This window comes from Xenopus tropicalis, chromosome 4, assembly GCF_000004195.4.
Source record: "Xenopus tropicalis strain Nigerian chromosome 4, UCB_Xtro_10.0, whole genome shotgun sequence".
NCBI lineage: Eukaryota > Metazoa > Chordata > Amphibia > Anura > Pipidae > Xenopus > Xenopus tropicalis.
The window spans coordinates 106,490,637-106,517,110 of NC_030680.2; the positions used below are offsets into that span (position 1 = coordinate 106,490,637).

The window sequence follows — 26,474 nt, forward strand, 5'->3', positions numbered from 1 at the left end:
AGCTGTAAAATCTATTTGTCTGAACAGCAACTAAAAAGAAATACCTTGTTAGTAACAGTATCATTTGATAGAAGTAAGTTTTTCATTTACTGAACTAATCCCCATGCAGTCTGTTATTGGTTCCAAGGAACCCTTTTAACTGGTAACATTTCCTTCTAATATAGAAACTAGTAATTAAAAGTAGGCACATAATTATTGGGTCACAAAGATGAATTATACATTAAACCTGTGTCCTATGAGTAAAGGATGAAGAGCTGCTCCTCAAACTGGGCCCCACAGTATGATATGTTCTTTTATATAGGTGATAGAGATACTGAAGGACATTTTTACAAAGTAAGAGTTACTATCTGATCTTCTGCTATAATGTAACTCATTAGGAGATCAAAACATTCCATGTGCTATTGCCTCTAGTGTTTTGCTTAAGGGCAAAGATACACTGAGCTACTTAGTAGCAGCTACTAAATGCCAGAAAACACCCTGCCATAGACAATACAGAGAACTGCCTCAGCTAAAACAGACATAGAGACAACTATCAGTAAATGATCAGCATTGTCTATTATAGTAGCCACGACATGTAGCTGCTACTAGTAGCTGCGTGTGTCTTCACCCTAAGGGCTCTGGCACACGGGGAGATTAGTCGGCCGCGACAAAACTCCCTGTTCACGGACGACTAATCTCCCCGGATTGCCATCCCACCGGCGAAAATGTAAATCGCCGGTGGGATGGCATACGCGGCAGCGCAAGTTTCCTCTCGAGGCAACTTGCACGATTTCAGTGAAATCGCGCCGCCGCGTATGCCATCCCACCGGCGATTTACATTTTCGCCGGTGGGATGGCATTTGGGGGAGATTAGTCGCCCGAGACACAGGAGATTTGTCGCGGGCAACTAATCTCCCCGTGTGCCAGAGCCCTAAAGGATGATGGCAGTTTTGTGCTATTTATAATTCAACTGCACCTATTGAATTGGGCGGTAAAAACAGCTCTTCCCATTACACACAGAATTGCACCATCAGGTGGTTATGGTAGAGATGGTGCTGTTGTATTTACCTGTAAGTGTACACAGTGCTAAAGCCAAGGCAAGCAACCCAGCAATCCCCACACGTGTGTATAAGTGCTTACATTTAAGGAGTGTCCCATGTACACAATAAGCTATGCCACCAACTTTGTGGTCTCTTTATGGAAAATAAACTGAATATAAAAAACTGAATGGGGTATATTTCCCTTGAATTGCAATTATAGTATTTAATTGGCCTAACCCTGTAAAGTGTTTGGAAAACCCTCTACAGGAATGACTGGTGGTATGCATTATTCTTAATGGCAAAACAGTTTTGGCATAAAGGCACCACCAAAGGGTTGTTATGAAGCAGGTACAGAGGACATGATCCCCAGAAATGAGAACACCACCACCACCACACCATTCAATGCTATACCAGTTTCTCTTTAAATGAAAATAAAAAGTGATTTTGTCTGTACAGTGTATATCTGGCGTCATCCAGTGTTCCTTTGCTAAAGCAAGTCCAGATTTGAATTTTGTTTCTGCTCATGGACATGATCTGTTGGCAGAGTTGTTTAGCTGGATATCATGTGAAGGTCACAGTTTCTTAGTGGTGAATATTTGATATGGCTCATTTGATGACAACCATACCAAGCTATTAATGAACCGTCTCAGCGGCACAATTACCAGGTCTGTTGGCCTGAAATTAAGTCCTAAGAACAAAGGTGTAGTCCATTAAACATATACTGTCCTTAGTTCGACTTTGGGTAAATTTTTTCATAGAAAAAGTTCTGTGCTAGAACATAGAGTTCTCCGTCTTTTTCTCGTACTGCATGTGCTCTGACAAACTGGAACTGCTCTAGAGCAAACTCATAGAACTCATTCTCCATCTTCCATATGTCAGACTGCTGAAGCTTTGCAGTTGTCTCCTTCGAAGGGGCCTTCTTTTCTGTAGTCTTTCTGAGATGGGATTTCTTCCCTTAATGCATAACAGAACAGAAGATATAGTTAGAAAAGTGGAGAAATTCTGAATGAAAATACTGACGCTCATTTCACTGATCGGGTCCCATTGTTCTAGTCAGTAATAAACTATTAATGCTATAGTCAGAATCTGTGCCTGTTCAGAATTATATCCCTTTATGTACATGACCAGAATACACTATAGTTGTTATTGCCACATTTACTGGTCTGAATGGAAATACAAGGACTGAAGAATTTTCAGTTTTATCCGATAAAATTAAGTATAGAAGCTGGTATCTGTAAATGCACTGTAGGCAGTGTTTCATCTTAACAGAAGAAGACTAAAATATATACAGTTGAACAAAGATAAAAGTCAGTGCCATGTGCAAAAGTTTGGACACCCTAGTAAGCCACAATTTAGTAGCATCCCCTTAGGCACAGATGACAGTTTGTAAATGCCTTGTTGTTGAAGCTGGATTCTCTTTTCACAGTTTTACATTGGCATCCAAAATGTGCTGATATTTAGTGGAATCCATTCTTCCCCCTACTAGTACATTGTTTCCCGTGCCACTGGCTGTCACACAATACCAAAGCATAATGGAGCAACCACCATGGTTAACAGTTGGCAAGATTTTCTTTTAAATGAAATGTTGCTCCTTTTTTTCTCCAAACAAATCTTTGGTGATTGTGGCAAAAGAGTTCAGTTTTTACTTCATCTGCCCACAGCACTTGTTTCTAAAAGGCCCCCGGGTTTGCATAGATGTTGCCTTGCGGTTGCCGATAATGCCTTCTCTTCATGACTCTTCCATGCAGATCACGTCTGTACAAGCAACAAAGCACCATGTAATGTTAAACATCACCCCTGTACCATCCTAAAATTCCTTTAGTCCTTCTGCCGTCATATGAGAATTTGTCTTTGCGTTTCTGCCATGCATACGAGCAGTTCTCTCTAATTTTGCTAGGTGTTCCAGACCTTGCCAATACTTTCATAGTTCCCCTTTAACTGCAATTTATGATGACAGACAGTAGAAATTGGAGCTGGAAGCATTTTGCAATCTTTTATCACCTTTACCTACTTAGCTTCATTTCCAGATCCACAGTCAGTTGATAAGAGGAGCCCATGTTTACTGAGTGACAGCCCAAAGTTTGAGGTGTCTCTTAATGGCTATTAAGGCCTAAAGAGGTAATTAGGGCTAGGGGCTTTGAAAAAACAGGGTTTATCACCGGACAAGTGGAAAGATGCCCAAACTTTTGTGCATTACGCAATGACTATTTTCTTTGTTCATCTTTTTTTTTCTTTGTTGTTGTGTACTCTTTTTCCCAATTTAAGTCAAATATGTAATTTGGCCAGGGCTGGACAAACGATAACATTCTACTGTATCTAGCACATGCATTCCTTAGTGTCATGGGCAAATAAAATGTGCTAATTCTCTTTTAACAATATAGGAGAAAGCATTATGGATTATGCCTTTAAAATAAAAGATGAATTTATGAGATATTACAACACAGCTATCTTTGAAATGGCAATGGAATAAACTAGAGAAATTAATATAAATGAGTGTTACATGCATTAAAATACAGACTAAAGCAATGTAAATAAAGAAAAGGCCAAGAATGTAAAAAGACCAGCGGCTTTAAATTAGTTTAACATGAAATGTAATCTGTGAATTTGATATTACAAATGGCAGTATCACATAACCACAGTGCAATTAATTTTAAGATAATTTTTGAAATTTATGATTTTGGTGAGCATTTCTCACTAACTGGATTATGGCTTTGCTGTGAAAACTAAAAAACAGGAATCCAATGTTGTTGTAAAATCACCCAGTCCAAGTCAATGCCAAGACCTAGAAAGCTCAGGCTTGATGGGACTTGTTGTTAAATTCATCAAGAGACAAAACCAGAACAACTAACAATTAAAATTTGGCATCAAGACCAGTCTGAAACACTGCTTAATTTATAAGCACTCTAATTCCAAATGGCTGAAAAGCACAGTAGCTCCACATTATATGTATATAATGTATCTCTGCTATCTTTTCTATCTGCTGAGCAGTCAGCACTGAGTTTTTTTCTTCAGTCTGCAATTAACATGCATTATACAGCCAAAGTCAAAAACGTCCCTTGTTAAAAACTTTAGAATGAAAATTGTGACTGTATAGTTCCATATATACCTGAACGGTAAAGCTCTGTTGCACCCCTGAAGAATCTAGGTAATGCTGCCTCTAATAACATAATGAAGTCTTCAAGTTCCTCCGTGACGCCAACTAAAAAGTATTCATTAACAAGGTTGTACTTGGCTTGGTCCAAAGCCCATCTGCTGCCCACATTCCTGAAACGACAGTTTTATTAAGAGAGATCTTTTGGAACAGAGGGAAAAGGGATTTATACATCGACAATTTTTATGCTGGGCAGTCAGTGCAACAGAAGAACCTATTTTATTTCATCAATTTGCATCTCCATAACTGTTACTATGGTAACTGTTGTACTAAAAAAATACAACTGCTAGGACACATTTTTTTTTTGCCAGTGATAAAAACAGAATCAAGAAGAATAGCTGGTAGTAATATTTTATACACTGCCTGCTCTCTCGTTGGCTTTGTTGGTCCTAGCACAAAGCATGCATTGGGACAACTATCTTATATTAGGGAATTTAAATAGCTTTGTTAGGTATAAAAGCTGTTTCTTACTTATGCATTTATTTTACTAATGGTTTCATGAACCTTACCCTGAAGCTACCATTCCAAACTGATATTCAACATTAGTGTTCTCAATGTGTCATGAAAGATCTGCCCCCTTCGGTAAAGCAGGGGGATCCTGGTGAGTGAGGCTGATGTCCATGTGACATCTTGTAAAGCCTAATATATGAATGAATAGATTAGAATCTATTTTTTTTTTTATTATTTCATGCATGCATAATAAATATGGGTGCCACCATGCCAGTGACAATATGGGCATGCTTCTGCACAGGAATTTGAAAGATAACTTAAATGGCTCTCTCTATTTGAATGTACTTAAACCTGCAAGTGCCAGCAAAGGTGGCCACACATGAGCCAATTTGTATAGTATTCCTGTTGGCAAAATAGGCTGATGAAACGTGTGTGGTCTCCCAGGCAATTTGATATTGTTCTGTTCATTTGGGAATTCATCCAAACAATTAGAACACCAGAAAGTGAAGAAGACCTATTTCGTGGTATTTGTCCAAACGGCGCCTTGACTCCTCATACATATCCAGATGGTCAGGACAGTGGGGTCTAAATAGGCCAAACTGCCCAAGCAAATCTTAGCATGCCTTGCTAGCTTTGAAACTTTTGCTGCCATGTATCATACAGGCACTCATGTATATCAAAACTCACAAAAATACCTATATGAAAAATTGAAAATGTATTCTTTTGTCTACAAGATACCTGTTGGATGTATGAACTGCAATCAGCATCCACAATGAATCATTTTAAATGTCTTAGCTTGGTCCAGCTACACCAGCCCTTGTGTACTTTGTTTATGGCATGGTAAATCCTACTCCTTCATGGTTGTTGACCTCCCCCATACAGACACAGGAAGCACTTAACAAAAATTATTTGTTTCAGTTTGTAAGATCCCAATGACAGTTGCATCTCTAAAACGTTATTGCCAGAACATCACTGTTTTAGACAGCGGACGGCTAAATGTCACGGAGAACCTTCTGTACCTGACAGGAGAAACCATAGGGCTCCAAAAGCAACCCCATGCTAACTGGCTGGTCTGCTTCTGATTCAGGTAGACCAGTACTAATTTATCTATTAGCAAATATGTACAACCAGGACAAGTATAATTTCCATGTCACGGAAGAGTGACACTCAGCCACGACAGTGCAGTTATTAATTCAGCCTCTGAATTGGAATAGTTTGCACACAGCAGGATACTAAGCAGTAAAACCGTGCCACTTATTGGGAGTCTAATGAGCTCCTGATCTTTTCATAAATATTTAAATGAAAGTGTTAAAAATTCATTAATATCCTGCTGTCTGTTTACAGAGAGCTTGGCTAATTAGTAAATTTCCAGCTCGCAATAAGCTTTCATTCCATCCTGTCTCAAGCAGATACTTAAGGGCCTATATTCTGTTTGAAAAGGGAAAAGAGTCTAGGTTATATTTTATTTTCTAAGCAGCTTGATTGTTTGGAACATCGAATCAACAATTTGTTTTCTGTATTCAGAACTTAACCTTGGCAGCCATCTCCTGGGAAAGTGGAAAGAAATGCATGAAATATATATAATTCTTCAAAAACTGCACACCTGCAGCTGAAATAACAGCGTACTCTTGGCATGGGCAATATGGTATTGGCGTTACCATCCTGGCTGCACGTGAGCATCTGTTTTGTGAACTACTCCTTTCATTGTGCAGGGTTATCAGTATGGTGCACCCACCCTGGGACAAACCAGTGCTCATGTTATTTCCATTAATTTAAAAAATAATCTATGTAATAAATAAATAAGTCTGCTAATAACTTCAACACAATGTTGGCTTTATAAACCTCAAAAGAAAGCCTATAATGCTAAACCTTGGGGAAATTAATGAGAATGTATTCATGTGAAGTTAATTATTTGAAGTTAATTACTGTTTTAATTGCACTATTTTCCCTTTGTATTTGCCTTATTTGAAATATTAAGAGAAAATGAATTAGTTAATCTCCTACAGGCCTTCCCTATAATTCTACAGTGGAGTTGGGAATTCAACCTGAAGGGTTTGCCTACAGAGGCAATTCTTTTCTCTCTCTCTCCCCCAAGATCAACCGTATCTACAGTGAAATGGCATGATTATCAGTGCTGTGGTTAGCCAGCAAGACACTAAGAGCTGTCTTTCCAAAGGCTTGAATGGTAATTGCCTGGACCCTGCCAGTGAACTCATGGGTCATACAGTTTTTATGCTGGAAACCCCGTGTGTAATTTTCCTACAAGCTGTCAGATGGAAATAGATTGGCTTTGGAATGCCTTACAGTGGCCATACACAGGCCAATAAAAACTGTCGATGGACCGAGTCAACAGCTTATTGGTGCATGTATGAGACCCTCTGACATTTATTAGGCCCACTTTACATTTATGAATATTGAAACAGACATAATATAATGTTGAATCTTTTTTATTTCTTAAGAAAATAGTATTTTATTTATCCTTTGCCAGAGAATCATTTCTTTGTAATTATGAGCACTGACTCACTTAGAGAATCTTGTGCAGAGATGTGTGACTAGATAGTAAAATCCCATGGGCCCCAGTGCATTTGGGCAAAGAGAGTTGTACAGGGAAGAGCAGATGTGATAGTCGTTGCTTTCATACCTAAGCTACCAGTTATAACAGACAGAATGCACTAAAGGAAAGTAATCAGTAAAATAACAATTTCTCTCACTTTACTTAAGATATACATGGGTATATAACAGGTGCTCCAGTCTAGGGTCAGTTTATTTGTAAAATCAGTGCACCCCAGACTCAAATATATGGTATCCCAGTAGTCAATTAACTGGGGGCTTACATTTTTTATGCATTTTTCTTCTGCTGGAACTTATGCAAAATAGCGGTATAAAATCTGGAGTTCGGACAGCAAAATTGCCCATTTAGTATGAGGGCCCAGACTGAGGTTAAATTATAGGGTACATCTTCTATACTGAATACCTCTGGTAGTATAGTAGTGTATCTGTTGCCATGCATTTGCTAACATGATCTGAGCTAAGGGGTGTTTGAGAAAATGCTAATGCACAAAAGGGGAGCAAAACCCCTTACAAATCTCTGCTGTACAACAGAAGTTCAGAGCAAATTACAAGAAAATGAAGATTTCATTGGAATATGCCTTTAGAGCCCCTTGGGTAATTGGGGTCTATCACTTGAACATCTTCATGTTATATGTTAGCCTTCAGCTGGCTAGTTTGGGCAAAACAAACCACAAGAGATCTGAATAACAGTGAAGCAGACAGAGATAACAGCCTGTGCCTATGCATTCACCACTATTTTGTACAGAGGTGTTTCTAAATAAAAATGTGTATACAGAAAATGTTTTTATACCTATTAAATTTTATATTCCCTTTTATATTCTTCCGCGCTTCACAACATAGATTTGTTTCTGGTTTTTAAGCATATGAATTTAGAGTGAAGCACGCTAGCCAAAGGTCTATGAGGGTCACTTTATCACTTACCATTGGTGCAGTGAAGCATGTGACCGGCTGTACAATGCTGAGCTAAAACACATATTAACTTGCCGTCATGGTTTTTTCAGATGCAACTAACAGCAATAAAGTGCCTGGGACTGTCCCCATATTAAGGAGGTAACAACTGGAAATACAATATGATAGTGGCCTAAAGGTGCAAAGGTATACCAATGTTTTTTTCCTGTATCCTTTCACTTTTATCATTCCTACTAAACCAATTTAACTAGCTGTTTGGTTTGCTAGTGGTTACTGTACTGGTGCAAATATGAAACACAGCAGGAAATTATACCGGCTAGACTTTTCCATTCTAATTGTAAGTAACAAAAAGGCCAGTATGTCTTCCCCATGCTATCTGACCTTTGTTTTACAGTGGCTTGCGAAAGTATTCGGCCCCCTTGAACTTTTCCACATTTTGTCACATTACAGCCACAAACATGAATCAATTTTATTGGAATTCCACGTGAAAGACCAATACAAAGTGGTGTACACGTGAGAAGTGGAAGGAAAATCATACATGATTCCAAACATTTTTTACAAATAAATAACTGCAAAGTGGGGTGTGCGTAATTATTCAGCCCCCTGAGTCAATACTTTGTAGAACCACCTTTTGCTGCAATTACAGCTGCCAGGCTTTTAGGGTATGTCTCTACCAGCTTTGCACATCTAGAGACTGAAATCCTTGCCCATTCTTCTTTGCAAAACAGCTCCAGCTCCGTCAGATTAGATGGACATCGTTTGTGAACAAGTTTTAGATCTTGCCACAGATTCTCGATTGGATTTAGATCTGGACTTTGACTGGGCCATTCTAACACATGGATATGTTTTGTTTTAAACCATTCCATTGTTGCCCTGGCTTTATGTTTAGGGTCGTTGTCCTGCTGGAAGGTGAACCTCCGCCCCAGTCTCAAGTCTTTTGCAGACTCCAAGAGGTTTTATTCCAAGATTGCCCTGTATTTGGCTCCATCCATCTTCCCATCAACTCTGAGCAGCTTCCCTGTCCCTGCTGAAGAGAAGCCCCCCCAGAGCATGATGCTGCCACCACCATATCTGACAGTGGGGATGGTGTGTTCAGAGTGATGCGCAGTGTTAGTTTTCCGCCACACATAGCGTTTTGCATTTTGGCCAAAAAGTTCCATTTTGGTCTCATCTGACCAGAGCACCTTCTTCCACATGTTTCTTGTGTCCCCCACATGGCTTGTGGCAAACTGCAAACTTCTTATGGTTTTCTGTTAACAATGGCTTTCTTCTTGCCACTCTTCCATAAAGGCCAACTTTGTGCAGTGCACGACTAATAGTTGTCCTATAGACAGATTCCCCCACCTGAGCTGTAGATCTCTGCAGCTCGTCCAGAGTCACCATGGGCCTCTTGGCTGCATTTCTGATCATCGCTCTCCTTGTTCGGCCTGTGAGTTTAGGTGGACGGCCTTGTCTTGGTAGGTTTACAGTTGTGCCATACTCCTTCCATTTCTGAATGATCGCTTGAACAGTGCTCCGTGGGATGTTCAAGGCTTTGGAAATCTTTTTGTAGCCTAAGCCTGCTTTAAATTTCTCAGTAACTTTATCCCTGACCTGTCTGGTGTGTTCTTTGGACTTCATGGTGTTGATGCTCCCAATATTCTCTTAGACAACCTCTGAGGCCGTCACAGAGCAGCTGTATTTGTACTGACATTAGATTACACACAGGTGCACTCTATTTAGTCATTAGCACTCATCAGGCAATGTCTATGGGCAACTGACTGCACTCAGACCAAAGGGGGCTGAATAATTACGCACACCCCACTTTGCAGTTATTTATTTGTAAAAAATGTTCGGAATCATGTATGATTTTCGTTCCACTTCTCACACGTACACCACTTTGTATTGGTCTTTCACATGGAATTCCAATAAAATTGATTCATGTTTGTGGCTGTAATGTGACAAAATGTGGAAAAGTTCAAGGGGGCCGAATACTTTTGCAAGCCACTGTATATCATAGGGAATTCTTTCATAAAATGTCACAAGCACAGATCTAGGGGGCTTTATTCTATTAAGGCCTCACAAGGTTTTGGTGCTGTTAATATTAGAAATACAGTCCAGGAGATATGCAGATAAAGGATCAATAACTCTGCTATATGCCCCACCACCACCACAAAAATGGTTACAAAACAAATACATAAAAACATTTATTTTTTTGCCTGAAATTGTACTTGTTTGAGAAGCATGAACAAGGCTCTGTACCCATAGAGGTTAACCATGCTTTTGTTGGTGACACAGAACTATTAGTTGCGCTGCATGACAATGTCTTCATTAACCTCATTCGGCCCCGTGGGCCTGTTCCACAAGGAGTGGAAGATAAACCCTGAACACAGGAAAAACAAACTTTTGATCAATTTTCTGCATTTAGCATTGGTCTCTGCTCCTATGGGAACTCCTGGCCATGCTGTGGAACACAAAAACTGTACAGCAAACGCTTGTCTAAACGCTTGAGTTTACAGAGCCTTGGAAGCACAAATGAAACCTCTGAGGGCTGTAACCCTTTAATGGAGTGATTAGATATCAGATAACTGCTTGATCTAGCAAGTCACTACCCAGCAGTAATGGCAATCCTCAGAACAAATAAAGACTTGTGAAATTCAGATGACTGTGATAAGGTGCTTAATTAACAAGGTAAGCCAGCTTTATCTTCCTACCAGCATTCTGAGCTGTGGCCACAGAAGAACGGGATCTGCAGCCAAAGTTTCTCTGGAGCACAGTCAGAGCCTCCAGCTGCTACACATTCATCAAAGGTCTGGAAGAAAGATAAAGATGCACTGTAAGATAGACATTCCAGCCCCACACAACACATTAACCCACTGCACACACAAATGGTTACAAACATAAACACAGTTCTCAGAAAAACAAGTGTTTCTCAAAGTGCACAGTGTTTGCCAAGAGTGATGGAGCCACTGACTGCTACTGGGGCAAGGGATGGCCTTCAGCAACTCTACTCCCAGGCAAACAAGGATGAGGGGAACTGGCAATCACAACAGCTAGTAGACTATTAGCACGAAAACACACGGAACTACTTAGTAGCAGTTACTTGTCACGGCTACTAAACCCCAGAAAATACCCTGCCATAGACAATAATGAGAATTGCCTTTGCTAAAACAATCGTAGAGACAATTATCAGAAAATGATCAGCATTGTCTATTTTATTAGCCATGACAAGTAGCTGCTACTAGTAGCTCTGTGTGCCCCTTAGGGCAAAGACATACGGGGAGATTAGTCGGCTCTTAAGCCATCTAATCGCGACGACTTTTCGCACATAGAGTACAATGGGCGTCACTGCAACTAATCGCTTGCGCATTTTCGCTGTCTGGATTAGTCGCGGTGACTTTTCAAAAAGTCGCAGCGACTACTCGCCCTGTGTGTCTTTGCCTTTAAGGTGGCTGACAAACACTGATCTAAACTTTGTTTTGTGCAATTTTCAGATCATGTGTGGGCTGCAAATAATCATCCTGACAATATTCGCACCATGGCGATTGGTTGTTTAGTTGATCTGTACATGTATTGCCTATCTGACGACAGTCTTCTTTTCCTAATGTGCTTGTTCCAATACTTCTGCAAGTGCTATGACTGTTGTTCGTCACATAATGGCCAAAACATTGTCCAAATTGTTATTTTTCTGACTTTAGTCTTGCAATTTTAATGTTGGTTTTAGATCATGCATTAAAACGTACAATCGCTATTTAAACCTTTGTCGTGCGTCGACTAAAATCTGAATGTGTATGGCCAGCTTTAGTACAAGTATGGTTATCCAGAATGCTCAGGATCTCCATACCTTAAGTGTACAGGTATGGGATCCCTTATCCAGAAACCTGTTATCCAGAAAGTTCCGAATTACGGAAAGCCTGTCTCCCATAGACTCCATTTTAATCAAATAATTCAGAATTTTAAAACTGATTTCCTTTTTCTCTGTAGAAATAAAACAGTACCTTGTACTTGATCCAAACTAAGATTTAAATAATCCTTATTGGATGCAAAACAATCCTATTGGGTTTAATTAATGTTTTATTGATTTTTTAGTAGACTTATGGTATGGAGATCCAAATTACGGAAAGACCCCTTATCCGGAATAAGCTTGGTCCCGAGCATTCTGGATAATGGGTCCTATACCTGTACTAAAAAAAATCATTTAAACATGAAATAAACCCAAGAGGATTGTTTTGCCCACAATAAGGATTAATTTTATCTTAGTTGGGATCAAACATAAGGCACTGTTTTAGTATTACAGATTTTTAAAAATGAGAATAATTTGTTTACAATGGAGTCTTTGGGAGATAGCTTTTCCATAATTCTGAACTTTCTGGGTATCGGGTTTCTGGATAACTGATAACATACCTGTATAAAATACCTGTTCTTGGCATATTTAACTGGAGGACAATGTGTCAATATCCCCTCTACACCTTATAGCATTCATTACATATCTCTTTTACTCATAGGATTGCTCTGTAATAGAAAGTTGCTGTGTTTAAAATAATCTGTTCTATAAACACAATGAAGCATTCTACTTTGTTGGAGGGCATGGCTTCACCAGAGTATAAAAATCACAAAACTAGTTGTTCTGTAGAGAATATGAATAAACAGAGATGAACAAATAAAAAAGGCTCTCTCTGCATTATAATCAACGTCCATAGGTCTCCCTAAATATAAACCTTACTTACGAGAAGAATATTTATTTTATTGGTGGGAGGCATCATCTTTGTGTCAAATTCTCTTACTATAAAAATTAATCTTTAGCCCTCTGCACTAAGAAGATGCTCCTCCAAGGCCAAGAGAAACTTGCTGGGACTCAACCCCTGCCCAGTATGCAGCTGGAGTTCAAACAAGTGCTGAAAATCTGCCCCAGGCCCTAAAGGTAAATGAGGGACCCATTGTCTGGCTTTATTGTATAGAAGAAAAAACACATAGTTGAAATACCTGTTAAGGGCAAGATCCTATAGCTCTTCAGCTTTGCCTGCCTCTGTGATTGCATTCATTCAGCTAAGTGATCTATATAACCTAAAGACACCTTCCCAGCAGCTATTAAACTAAGCTTCAAATCGCTTTACAGCTGAAGGCTTTTAGGGATGCTGAGAGTTGTAGATTACCCAGTCCCTGTCTTGCTTGTTTCCACTAACAACCCATGAGGTATAATTTTCAGATGTATGATGGACATTCCCAGGTGAGAAGCACTGGTTTTCCAGTGATGCTTTCTCTCCACAATGAAGGAGACTGCAAGCACAAAAGAGGGGCTACACAGGCAGAAAGCGGTCAGGCACAAAAACCAAGTAGTTAGAAGTTACTGCACAAGGCTCATTAAATACCTTTTTATCTCCCTGCTTACGTCTCCGTAAACCTGGTCGATAGTCATCACCAAAGCGCAGAAAATAGTAATAGGAGACAAGTCTTTCGATAGGATCTCTAATCACATTTATGTAAATAGGTTTCTTTTTAACGCCAAATCTGAAAGGCACAACATGACAGGTAAGTTCAGGTTGAGAAAGCAGATGAAGGTTAATACTATTATTTCTATGCTCTATATATTGCAACACTGTACAATAGAATAGGGGACAAATACAAACACTACAATAAGACAACCCATTTACAAACACACTTCACAGGGAGATGCAAAATTACTCGGGTAGTACTGGGATAGTACAGGCAGACTGAAGCTGGGATGTTCAAAATGTGTTCTGCCAAACACTGTTGAACTACATCTCTCGGAAGTCCTTGGAAGCCTTCAGCTGTTGGGGAATACTGACTACTGAAGTTCAGGAAACCAGCAGAGCACCAGGAATATATACATCCTTTATAGTGTATTGCAGAGCCCTCTGTTTCTATTAACCCTTGTTTGTTAAAATATTGTGGGACCCATATTTGTTGTAAACTAATGTAAAGTGTTGCATAACTTGTTGCCGCTACATAAATACACAATGATGATCCCTGTTTTAGATAATAATTTATTATTTTCTTCTCATTTTCAGTAGCTAAACACTAGAGGGCGCTGGGGTGCAACATGGATGGCCATTACAATGCTAAGAGGTATAAATCAGCCTGCAATGTGTAGCAACTCCCCAAAGTAACAAAAGATTAGCTAGCGTCTGCACAATCACATGTCTCGCAATGCAAGTACCTAACAATCTCTCACAAAATATAGTTACATACTTTGTAAAATCCAAAAAGGAAATGTGTCCATGATAGAAGCCTGGTTTCATCTCTCTCCAAGAACTGACATTCTTCACAAAGCGCATCTAGAAGAGGAAAGAATTGGTTTTAAACAGTAGGATGCAATGCTGCATTATATGGTCACCTACAGACTGAATCTATGCAAACTTATGGCTGTAATACCCCCAGCTGTGTATTACTATTACAGTATTAATGGGAAAGAAGAGACTGCAGCTGAAGGAATAGTATAAAACAGCAGTCTAATAAAGAGCAAGTTGCTCATGGATGAATAGCAAATGTCCAAGTTCCACAGCTGTTCAATACAATAGGGTCATAATGTGAGTACACTCCACAAAAACACATATATTTTACAGGTAATGGCAAATGGGGTTGTTTCAGGACATTTGTCACACTTGTGGGGCTCACTTGTCAACACTGGGCCACTTTATTTTTGCTTTAATCTTTCTACCTGCAGCTGTCAGGAAAAAAAGCTAATAACTGACTGGTTGCTATGGGTACTGCCCAGGAGTAGATTTGCCCAGACTTATAGGCAATGTAGGCAAGTTTGTTTGGGCTACTTAAATACAGACAGTCATTAACAACCAGCGTTCCATGGCCCCAAGGGGCATATTTATTAACATTTGTAAAAATTATTTTTGCACCTCAACATTTTCCCCTTGAGAAAATTCTCCAGATTTTCCATAGTATTTGACAGAATGCTGGAAAACTAGCTGTGTGTAATTAACCTATTACACACACTTCTGGCATAGAAACTATTTTGTAAATTTTATTTAAATTAACATGGGACTTTTTTTTCAGATTAGCAGGAATCATTCACACATTAAAAGGTACACAAAAAACTGGGACACATGCCCATGAAAAAGTAGAAAAACAGGAGAGCAGGAGTAACATGCAAAGCACATGTAATTACCATACAAAACACACGCGGTGGGAACACTTTACTGCAAGGCAAAAGAGTAAATCACTCCAACTGGATCAATACTAACATGGGAGAATTAATTCTCAAAACTAAAAGGGATTTAAGATCTTTAGATACAAATTCCATGGTTTAGCCTAATAAACGCAATTAAAATAACCATTACCCCAAGAATATCGCACGTCACTCAGGCCATGTCTGTGTCCATGTTGGATGCTTACTTTAAGTCAATTAACTCTGAACTTACTAAATTTATATGGTCAGGAAAAGTCCTGCATTGGGATTCAAAATAGTGCCTAACAGCCCCCACCAGCCCAATAAATAGTGACTGTCTATGGCATCTTACAGCAGCCCCTCTGCCGTTTGCCAGAACCCACAGAATGGCAGTCTAAATAACTTTGTCAATCTGAAGAAATGTCGGCGGTTATGGACGAGCCATACACGTGCTATACAGAGATACAGAGCAATAGACGTGTAATACTTATTGCTGTACTATATTTACATTGAATAAAAACAAAACTGAAAAAATGGAAAATCTGAAAAATCCAATTCACTATTAATACACAAATAAGGCTAATGGCACACAGTTTGTTTCTGTGCCGATGTATATATAAAAAGCTGATTTGCTGCCTTTTGTCCCTACTTTGAGTGTACATTGACAGGCAAGGGATCAGCTTGTAAGCATACACAGAGCGGATCTTGGCATGAAAATTCATCTGAATGCCAGTAGCCTACTAAACAAAAATGACAGGAAGGAGGAATAAGTAATTCAATGCAGAATTATATAAACAAGTGGAAGATGCAAAGGTGGAAGCCACCTAATTTGTTTTTTTAGAAAATAAGAAGGCGCCTATACACTAATCCAGAGCAGAGACCCAATGCGGTGTGTGGCCACCATTGTTTCCAGAGGGCTAACTCCTGATCACTATCAACATCCCATACAGCAGCACAGAAACAAAACTGTTTCATGTGCAGGATTTCCTTCATGCTTCCCAGGATACTCTGTTAATACAGAATGCGGGATGGCACACGCGGCGGGGCGATTTCAGGAAATCGGCGAAAAAGACTCACGAGTCTTTTTCGGCGATTTGAACGAAATTGCGCCGCCGCGTCTGCCATTCCGCTGGCGACTTACATGTTCGCTGGTGGGATGGCAGGGGTAGGCAACTCGGGGAGATTAGTCGCCCACGAACAGGGAGTTTTGTCGCGGGCGACTAATCTCCCCCATGTGCCAGAGCCCTTAGACACCATAGTGACAGAGATTTTGGGACTACATGACATTAAGAAAAGTCATCCTTCTGGACCACAGATACTGGCAGAAAAAGGAAACTAATGGACATTAAATGCCTTTTTGTGCACGAGACAGACAGAAAGACTACTGGTTCTCTTCTAGTTCCTGGGTGACTTCTTATACTGTGAGCTTTCCAATAAACATCTGCTGATCTTACTGTGGGATTCAGAAAACTTAGTTTGATGGGCAAGGCTTGTGCTGACATATATATACCAGAAATATACTGCTTCCTCCCTGCTAAATACATATATAAATACAGACTCCCACATCAAATTCTGATTAGAAGCCAACTGCTATAACGAACATTCTGATTTCTGCTTGATAACTGCACTGCACTGTAAATGGTGTAATCAGATCTCTTGCATAACTAAGTCTGTAATCAACATTTGCAACATTTGCAATTCATTTATTGATATTAACATATTATTATGTCTCCGAGGAAGAAGTATATGAATACTTTTAAAAGAATATGTCTGAATAATCCCATATATGAATCTGTGAGGGTTTACTAAATTGACAAATTTTGAAAAAAATATTACATTCACTCCTTGCCTCCTAAATGACATTTTATTTAGACATTAAAATCAACCAAAATTAGTAATTCATAATTTTCAGCCTCTGCAATTATAATCTCCTCCTAATTGGGGCCCCCTAAGGCACAGATTCAGTCTCCCACGAATATATTGTGGTTTTGCTCCTTGTCCTGATTGACGGCATCACCCTGGCGCATCTTTAGTATAGCATAACATTTTGAAACCCCATTCATTAAGTGCACTAGTACAGAGGACTATGTCAGAGAAATGTCAAATGGGTGTTAAGGTTGCTCAAACACAGTGGCCCGAATGCTCAACCTTTGGCCAGAGCCCCTCTTGAAGTCCAGCCCCTTAGCCTATGAACTATGCTTCCTTAGCTATGTGCAGACAGCTATTACTTAGCTACGTACAGACATAAGAAAATTATTGATATATAAGTGATTCAAACATAGTGCCAAGGATATCTAGGACAGCACATACATATTCACACCAAATTTCACCCTATCTAATCATGCCAGTCTGCCAGTGCACAATGCAGTTCCTCTTCACTATACATGTTCTACTGGCCAGCTCCCAGTAGATCCAAATAGCACTCAATAGTAAGAAATCCAAGTCCAGCTTGCGACTCCTCCAATTACACGGGAGTAGGAGAAACAATAGGTTACCTGAAAGCAGTTCTAATGTGTAGCGCTGGCTCCTTCTGAAAGGCTCAGACTCAGGCACAATGCACTGAGATAGCACTTACACACCAATATTACAACCAAAATATATGTAGTTGTTGGTTTAAGAATAACATTTCAAGTGACAGAATGCGTTACTTGTAATGTACACAGTGTAATTTAGTGATACAAATTATACCATAAAAATCATGGCAGAATTTGTAGCGGAACAGAAGCATGAGGGATGAGCGCATTTTGGCCCAACGTGACAACAGTACTTTTTCTTTTTACTGCCCTTGAAAACAATGAGAATGTAATATAAGGCAATCGCTCGGAGTGCCAAGAGAGATGTGGCACCCTATATTTCTCTCTCTTTTTTGCTAATTGAATATTTAATTTAGTATGTTTCCTATACAATGCTCTGACCTGCTCTAAATGACTTTTTCACAGAAATGATTAGGTACAAAGCACAGCAGTAGCTGCAAAAATAATTGCCTGCAATATTCCTCCAAACAGAAAAGTGCGGCGCAATAAGCAAGACTACAAGAAATGGAAATTAAAACAAAAGACTCACTTTGTACAGCCTGTAATTTTCTAAAATAACAAAATAAATAATTGGTCCAAAGGCAGCAAGATAACAAAGCCACACAAAGCACAATTCACTTTTATGACAAAAAAAAGCTATTTTCACACAGTGTTCTGTGTCTAACAGAACAGACAAGGAATACTGAGAGGTTAAAACCTAAGTTAAGCTACTGGCAATGAGATATTTTTTTACAAATAATTTCATAAATATCAGTATCAGTATTGACTGATATTTATAAGCAAAATAGTTATGGTTCAAATTGAATTAATGCATAACAATATTAGAGCACTCAACTCCTTAACAGTTCTAACAGTCTACAGTGCGGACTATTGGTCAAAAAAGGAAGTAAGAATTCACTTCAGATCAGAGCTTAAATGGTCACCCCAAGAATCAGAAGCAAGGGGCTATAACAATATCAATGGCAAGTACATTGCTGGTAAATATGTTGTTCTTGCCCTGGCTAGTCAGGTGTTTTACTGTTAGGCCAGAGAAGTACTGGCACTGTTGAAAAACATTACAATATTTGGAAGCATATCTACATGTTCCTAAAGATAATCATGTTTATCATGTTTTAAAGAATATTAATTGCCCATTCAAAAGAAGAGCTTTAATCCAGTACTAAAGAGCACTGAAACTAAGATATTACACATAATTCAGCAACCTTAAAGGGAAAAAACCTGCTAGATTCCATAAGGGCATAACAGCCAAAAGCTTGATCAATTTTAATGGCTTAACTCTGTAGTTACGCCGCTGACCTATAGAGTTCATAAAGCACACAGCCCGAGCCAGCACCATGGAAAGAAATGCAAATATTGCCTACCCATGAGAAGCAAATGCAAATTAAAGCAACCAGTGAAGAAATGGCATCTCTCAATCAGCTCCAGACTTGGGAACTTCCAGTAACCTCAAGGCAAACATGCAATGGGATGTACAAAGTTTATAGACAGTGCATAGATTAACACCAGAACCAAGCACATTGATGTTGCACATCATTATTTGTGTGATCTAGCGGAACACAATGTGATAACAGATGCTAGTTATAAGTCATGACTGCAGCTGAACGTTACAGTTGCTCTTCACACAGGGCAACTGTACCAACAAAACCATGATACTAACCAGTTTCCACCCCCCCTTAGGCTCACATTGTTATGCAACCACTTCTCTCACCTTGCTCCATTGTGAAGTCATGGACTCTGGGATGTGTTGTCCCTCTGCTTTCCATAGTGGGCGGTGCACAAATTCTCTGCAAAGCAGAGGGACTTTAAGTCCCAAAAGCCATCACTTCACAATGGAAGAAGGTGAGAAAACAGCTACAACACTGTGAGCCTAAAGGGGGTAGAGAAGTGGTTAATGCAAGCCAACCTGTGGTATCAGATATGTTTAATTTTGAGATGAGATAGCCTCATCTTGCCCTTCCATCCTCAACTATGCCATTCCCCATCCCCTGCAGCCAAAGTCCATATGCTTCACTTCAGTGACAAGACACCATCGTTAGACACTAGTAGTAGACACCTTCCTTCTCACAATGCCTGCTCTGTCAGTCCTGTGCATTGCCCTTAGCTTTCTGGAGGAGCTAGCCATGCTGAAATCTTTGCAGGTTAAAAACAGGAGGTCCAGATGATGTGACCCCACATTTGCAGTATGCCCTGTAGCACGATGATTCACTTAAGCCTCAAGTTAGCATTGTTGTTTCTGCAACAAGGAGTTTAATTATTCTGGTATTATATATATTAAACTGAGGGATGTACAGTGATGAACATAAGTATTTGAATAGCCTGCGATTTTGCAAGTTCTCCCACTTAGAAATCATGGAGGGGTCTGAAATTCACATTGTAGGTGCAGTCCCACTGTGAGAGACAGCATTTAAAAAAAATTCAGGCAATCACATTGTATAATTTTTAAAGAATTTATTTCTATTGCACTGCTGCACATAAGTATTGAACACCTGGCAATCAGCAAGAATTCTGGCTCTCAAAGACCTGTTACTCTGCCTTTAAAAAGTCCACCTCTACTCCACTCATTAATCTAAATTAGCACCTGTCTGAGCTCTTTAAAGACACCTGTCCACCCCACAGTCAGTCAGATTCCAACTACTATCATGGGCAAGACCAAAGAGCTGTCAAAAGACACTAGAGACAAAATTGTGGACCTCCACAAGGCTGGAAAGGGCTACGGGGCAATTGCCAAGCAGCTTGGTGAAAATAGATCAACTGTTGGAGCAATTGTTGGAAAATGGAAGAGGCTAAAGACGACTGTCAGTCTCCCTAGGGCTGCGGCTCCATGCAAGATCTCACCTCGTGGGGTATCACTGATGAAGGTGAGGAATCAGCCCAGAACTACAAGGGAGGAGCTGGCGACAGCCCCGAAACCTGACAGATCTAGAGGAGATCTGTGTGGAGCAGTGGGTCAAAACCTGGTCAAGAACTACAGGAAACGTTTGGCCTCTGTAATTGCAAACAAAGGCTTCTGTACCAAATATTAACCCTGATTTTCTCAGGTGTTCAAATACTTATGTGCAGCAGGGCAATACAAATACATTCTTTAAAAATCATACAATGTGATTTCCTGATTTTTTTTTTTTTTAAATGCTGTCTCTCACAGTGGGAATGCACCTACAATGTGAATTTCAGACCCCTCCATGATTTCTACGTGGGAGAACTTGCAAAATCACAGGGTGTTCAAATACTTATGTTCCTCACTGTAGTTTACCATTTATGTAACCTTTCCATCTCATTAACTACTAGAGGATGAATTGTAACTAGAGGATGAAGGTAGGGGACTAAGATTCATGGAATGTGGGCAAGCCTAAATGAATGTTGCAATGAGTGCAATAGAATATACATGCCAGATTCTGAAAATGCTTAATTAGAAGAATAATTAGAAATGCAAGATTGGTAAGTGTCCTATAAATAAAACATTGATGCGATTTGGTGTTGATCTTTTTAATGAAACTGTAATGCTGATAAAAATGATAGGGTTTATGTTTCATGACAGTTTTCCATAAGTTAGATAGAAGTACAGGTATGGGACCTTTTATCCAGAATACTCCAGATAAGGGATCTTTCCGTAATTTGAATCTTCATAACTTAAGTCTGCTAAAAATCATTTAAATATTGAATAAACCCAATAGGTCTGTTCTGCCCCCAATTAGGGGTAATTATATCTTAGTTGGGATCAAGTACCAGGTACTGTTTTATTATTACTGACAAACGGGAAATCATTTAAAAAAATTAGAGTTATTTGTATAATGGAGTCTATGGGAGATGGCCTTTCCGTAATTCGGAACTTTCTGGATAACGATTTCTGGATAAGGGATCCCATACCTGTAGTACAAAATATCTGATTAAAGAGCTAGTGGGTTTCTCACTGAAGAGTTAAATAGCAAGACCCAGCATACCTACTAACATTATGGCAGGTCTGTGACATTGCAAAGAACAGACAGGCTACAGGGTCTTTCTCATAGCAAAAAACTGAACCCCATGGGATTGACGTCTTACACACAAAGATACTGATAAATCAGCAAATACACTGAAAATAGCTTCAGTTCTGCAATGGCATGAACATTTTAAATACATATTTATGAACTTTAAAATGCCATTTCCCACAAGATCAATATGTACATTAGCTATATTTTGACTTAAACTGGTATTTTATAAATTGCTGATGTAAGAAATATGTGCCTGAGATCTGTGGGGAGTGAGCTGCAAAAGGATTACTGTAGATAGATGGTTTGTTAGCATTACTTCAGGAGACTGGAAAAAGATTATGCAAAGGCACATAGCAGCACACTGGCTTCTGCTATTTTGTGTTGCCCTTGCTGGAAGTGTTCATTGGGTTGCTGGATTGTTAGATACTGCAAGAACACAACGGAAAGGTCAGTAATCCAGCATTTGAATGCGTGCAATAGAAACAATGAAAACCCTTCACTGAAAAAAGGTAAGGACTTGGCTAATGTCTCAACAAATGGTGAACTGCCCAAACCACCCACGCTGTTAGCCATTGACTTTGTATGCCTGTACCAGCACTTACAGGCGGTTTCCATTAAAGTCAACAGGAGGAGTTACAGGCACCAACAGAAAGGAGAAATTACCTTGTGTGCCATCAGCCTAAAACTGACCACCAACAACATTAGGCTATGGAATTTGATATTCATCTTACCTGATCTTGAAGAGACATGACTGGATTATTTTTGGTTGTGTTTATGTGAAGTACATGGTATTTATTTTTTGCACACAGGTCGTAGGCAATATTTGTGAAGGAAGTGCTGGCAGTCTTTGGAACTCTGTTATAAATTATTAAAATATCTTCATCATCATCAAGCACAATTTCCTGCCGGGTGCCATCCATGGAATGCCGCTGCTCTATTTCTCGTACCTCATGACGTGCTATTGCCCTTTCTGAAATGTAAGCAGAGAAATAAAAGATGAACCTTAATAAATTCTTATGGTTGCCTGGTACAGGCAATTTTGGCTCATTAAGTTACCAGGAGCAGCTTTTTGCCACCCCTGGGACCTCGCTAGGCGCTGCCGCCTGAGGCTTCTCAACCCGCCTATGGCAGTAGTGCCCTTGATTTTGTACCATTTTAAAGCTGCCCATACACTTTGTTTGGCAACATCTTTGTCTGAACTGGTTATATATGTGATGGACCAAATCAGGATGATCTGATTGCTGGCCCGGGCCAACTACTGGATCATACTGTGGGCCCATGGAGATCTGTTGGCATCAATGTGGTCCTTGTCTTGGCCAGTATTGGTAGGGCATACACACACCGATATTATCGTACAAAAACCTTGTTACGTCAGATATTCCTTGCGTGTATGGCGGCTTGACAAGACCACCAATATCGCAAAGGCTGCGGATATCGGTTGTCTCAACGAACGGCCAGGTTAAAAATCTACGTTTAGGGCTGATTCGGCAGGTGGAGGTAGAATTTCTATTGTTTCTAACTCCATATCTGACGATTCAGCCCTGAACGTCAATGGAGGGTGGGAACGATCTTTCCAGCGACCGATGATGGCACAAAATATCGTTACTGCTACATGCATGGCCACCTTTATATGGACCAATAAGGTACTAAAATTGTCTGAGTCAACAGCTTTTATCAGCCTCGGTATAGCCAGCTTTACTGACAACACACTAATTGAAGGAAACTGTTCAACATGACAGAAATAAAAATATATATTCAGTATTGAAATTTCATTTTTTTGCAGTTTTTAAAAACTTAATTAAAAGAGCAAATTTTTAAAATATATCCTTTTATTTAGTTTCCATTTAAGTAAATGCAGGAAAACTCTAATCAGTTTTAAATCAGTTCAGTTTGTGTTATAATCCCAAACAGAGACTATAATTGAATTAAATAGGGTACTTGGGACAATATTTCTTGGCATAATTAAGTTACAACATTACATTACAATAAAGCGTTTTTAAACTCAGTGTTATGAGAATTTATTCTTGCTCTAAAGACTATATACCTTTATTAAGCTTCTGACAGAATAGCGCTCAATTAAAGTTCTGCTTTGCATTAAGCAACACAATAGTGAGACAAAGAATAAGTCAGTGCAGGAAAAGTGGCTAATTAGCTTTATTTGCCAACACTTGGCACAAACCCTGGAAGTTATTTTAGGCAGCTAGCTACATTTTGTTGTAAAGCATTTTTGTTACTAAAAAGTCAGATGACGTTTGCTAAATTGCACCCAGCTGAGCCACAACTATTCTGTCTGGTTATTAAACAGAATGTAAATGGTAAAACCCCTCAACAATAAAACACCTTGATTTTGGAGCCACACACTGTAATATGTGCTGAAAGCCACCTTTTGGGGACAGTGTTTAGTCTGCAAAACTATGTTCTATTCAAAGCAACAGTAACACAAAAACATGTTTTATAATTTGCAATTAACCCAGATATGCATATGACTATAACATCCCATCAAACCGGTTTTGTAAACTAACCAAAGACTACAATTGTATATATGTTCATCTACTTTATTTAGTTTTTTCTTTCTGTCTGAAATTGAAAATCTAAATAAAAATATATTGAAAAAAAATATCTGTTAATACTTAAAGGAGAACTATACCTATACCCCCAGGCTATAAAACTTATAGCTTAACTGGCCTGCCTCGACCCCCACCCTCACCTCTCCCTTTTCACATACTCTGTAACTTGCCCGAAAACTGCCCCTATCGCAAACCCCGACCTGAAAGAGCAGAGCAATGTATCAGCATACCTGGGCGCCATCTTCTGCTCAATCATAGAAGCTTCAGGTCTCGCCGCCGACACGGACTCTGCTTGAGCATGCGCAGTTGGGGCAATCAGGAAATCAACTGCAACTGCGCGTGCTCAAGCAGTCTTAAGGAGGAGTAAGCTTTGCCTGATATTATAGCAGTTTTGGGTTGAATTAAATATTAACTATTTTCAAGTTACTATGCCCAATTTAGAAAGAACAATAAAATAATATTTACAGAAGTGTGAAAGTTGCCACTGATTTAACTGGGGAGAACCATTATGCTTATAGGTCTATAGAACAGCCCCTGAAATGGACGAGTAATGGTACCAGTCATGAATATGTAAGTCTATGTAGACTGCTGCCCCAGCTAAGGCAAACAATGTTGCATATACAGTTCTACTGCCCATCGATGGAGAAGAAAAGGCATAATCATTGGGGGTCTCCAAAATGTTAGGCACCCCACAGGGATTATAACCTCCTAACTTTTCTCTCTATGGTCTGGATGCCCATGTGCAGTAGAGTAAATACAAACAGCTTTTCACTTTTACTCTGTATACAGTTATTATTATTAAGGAGGAAACACAGATAGAGACAGGAAGGCTAGTATTTTTTCACAAAAAGGGGGTAAACCCTAATTGCCAAGTAACAACACATGCTTCTTAAGAGGACCCAGCCCAGATAAAGATGGGCAGTTTGGGACAATTTTGAGTATGCTGTTTGACCATCTGGGCATGTATTATATCCTGCAAAATCCTCGCAGATCAAGGATTATCAGACCTGAGCCTAAGCTCTGCAGCTCATCTTCACTTCCTGCTGCTCAGGTAGTCTGCACAAATGGATGCAACATAATACAAAGGTAGGCTATTTTAACCCCAGTCCAATGGAAGTATTGTCCAGGTCATCCTTTGTATGGCTACCTTAAAGGAGAAGGTAAAAACTAAGTAAGCTTTATCAGAAAGGTCTATGTAAATACAGCCCTAAGCACTCATAGAAATGCTGTGTTGAGTCCTCTATCAAAAGAAACACAGGATTCCTTGTCTTCTTTTTTGTAAACATGTTGTTGGAGTGTCTGACTTCCTCTTTTAGAAAGATTCTTCATTCCCGGGGCCAGAGTCTACTCAGCTCTCTCCTGCTTCCCCTCCGACAAGAATGCTAAGAACTCCCTCCACCCTCCCTTAGGAATGTGTGCTCTCAGCTATAACTGCTAGACTGCAAACAGGAAGCTATTTAAAATGGTAGCTGCTGTCTTAAGCAAACAGAGAAAGCTTCTAGGGCTGTTTACTCAGGCATGGTAATGCTTTCTGCAGAATAAATATAGCGATCTAGGTGGCACTAATGTGGCAAATCAATTGGTAGTAAAATGCCTTCTCCTTTAAGTGAATGGCAAGTTATATCTACCAGCAGTAGTGGTAGATTGCCTATTACTAACCTCTCTGAATCTTGTGCTAGAAGAGCAGGACCCACTTGCCTCCTGCACAGACACGCCACAAAATGAAATCTTTCAAGGAAAGGCATTTTGGTATTTTACTGACAATAGATTTGCCACAATAGTGCAAACTAGAACACTTTTTATTCTGCAGAAAGCATTAGAGCCCTAGAAGATCCCTCTGTTTGTTTAAGATAACAGCTGCCATTTTAGCTTGGTCTCAGTAGCTTCCCTGCTGCAGCTCTAGAGGCTGGTAGCTCAGATCACACATTCTGATGGGAGAGGGAGTGAATTCTTGTGGAAGGGAGAGAGGAGAGAGCTGTGCAGACTCTGCCCCAGGAATGAAGGATTTTGAGAGGAAGTCTGATACCTAAGTACATGTGTACACATAAGACAAGAAATCCTGCATTTCTTTTGATAAATGACTCAGAGCAGTTTTTCTGTTAGTGCTTATGGCTGTATTTGCATAGTCATTTCCAATAAATCTTACTTAGTTTTTACCTTTCCTTTTCCTTTAAGGTGACTGACA

At 39.6% G+C, this 26,474-nt stretch overlaps 1 protein-coding gene across 1 annotated transcript in view; it reads right to left on the reverse strand.

The window, feature by feature from the left end:
* Nucleotides 1-1,207: 1,207 nt before the first annotated feature.
* The window catches only part of hs2st1 (heparan sulfate 2-O-sulfotransferase 1), a 65,756-nt gene continuing 40,489 nt past the window's right edge, over nucleotides 1,208-26,474 (reverse strand). The window contains 6 exon segments of the mRNA NM_001126991.1: nucleotides 1,208-1,973; nucleotides 4,126-4,283; nucleotides 10,794-10,891; nucleotides 13,449-13,587; nucleotides 14,290-14,375; nucleotides 22,454-22,692. Of these exon segments, the coding sequence (NP_001120463.1) occupies nucleotides 1,747-1,973; nucleotides 4,126-4,283; nucleotides 10,794-10,891; nucleotides 13,449-13,587; nucleotides 14,290-14,375; nucleotides 22,454-22,692 (947 nt within the window). The 3' untranslated portion in view covers nucleotides 1,208-1,746.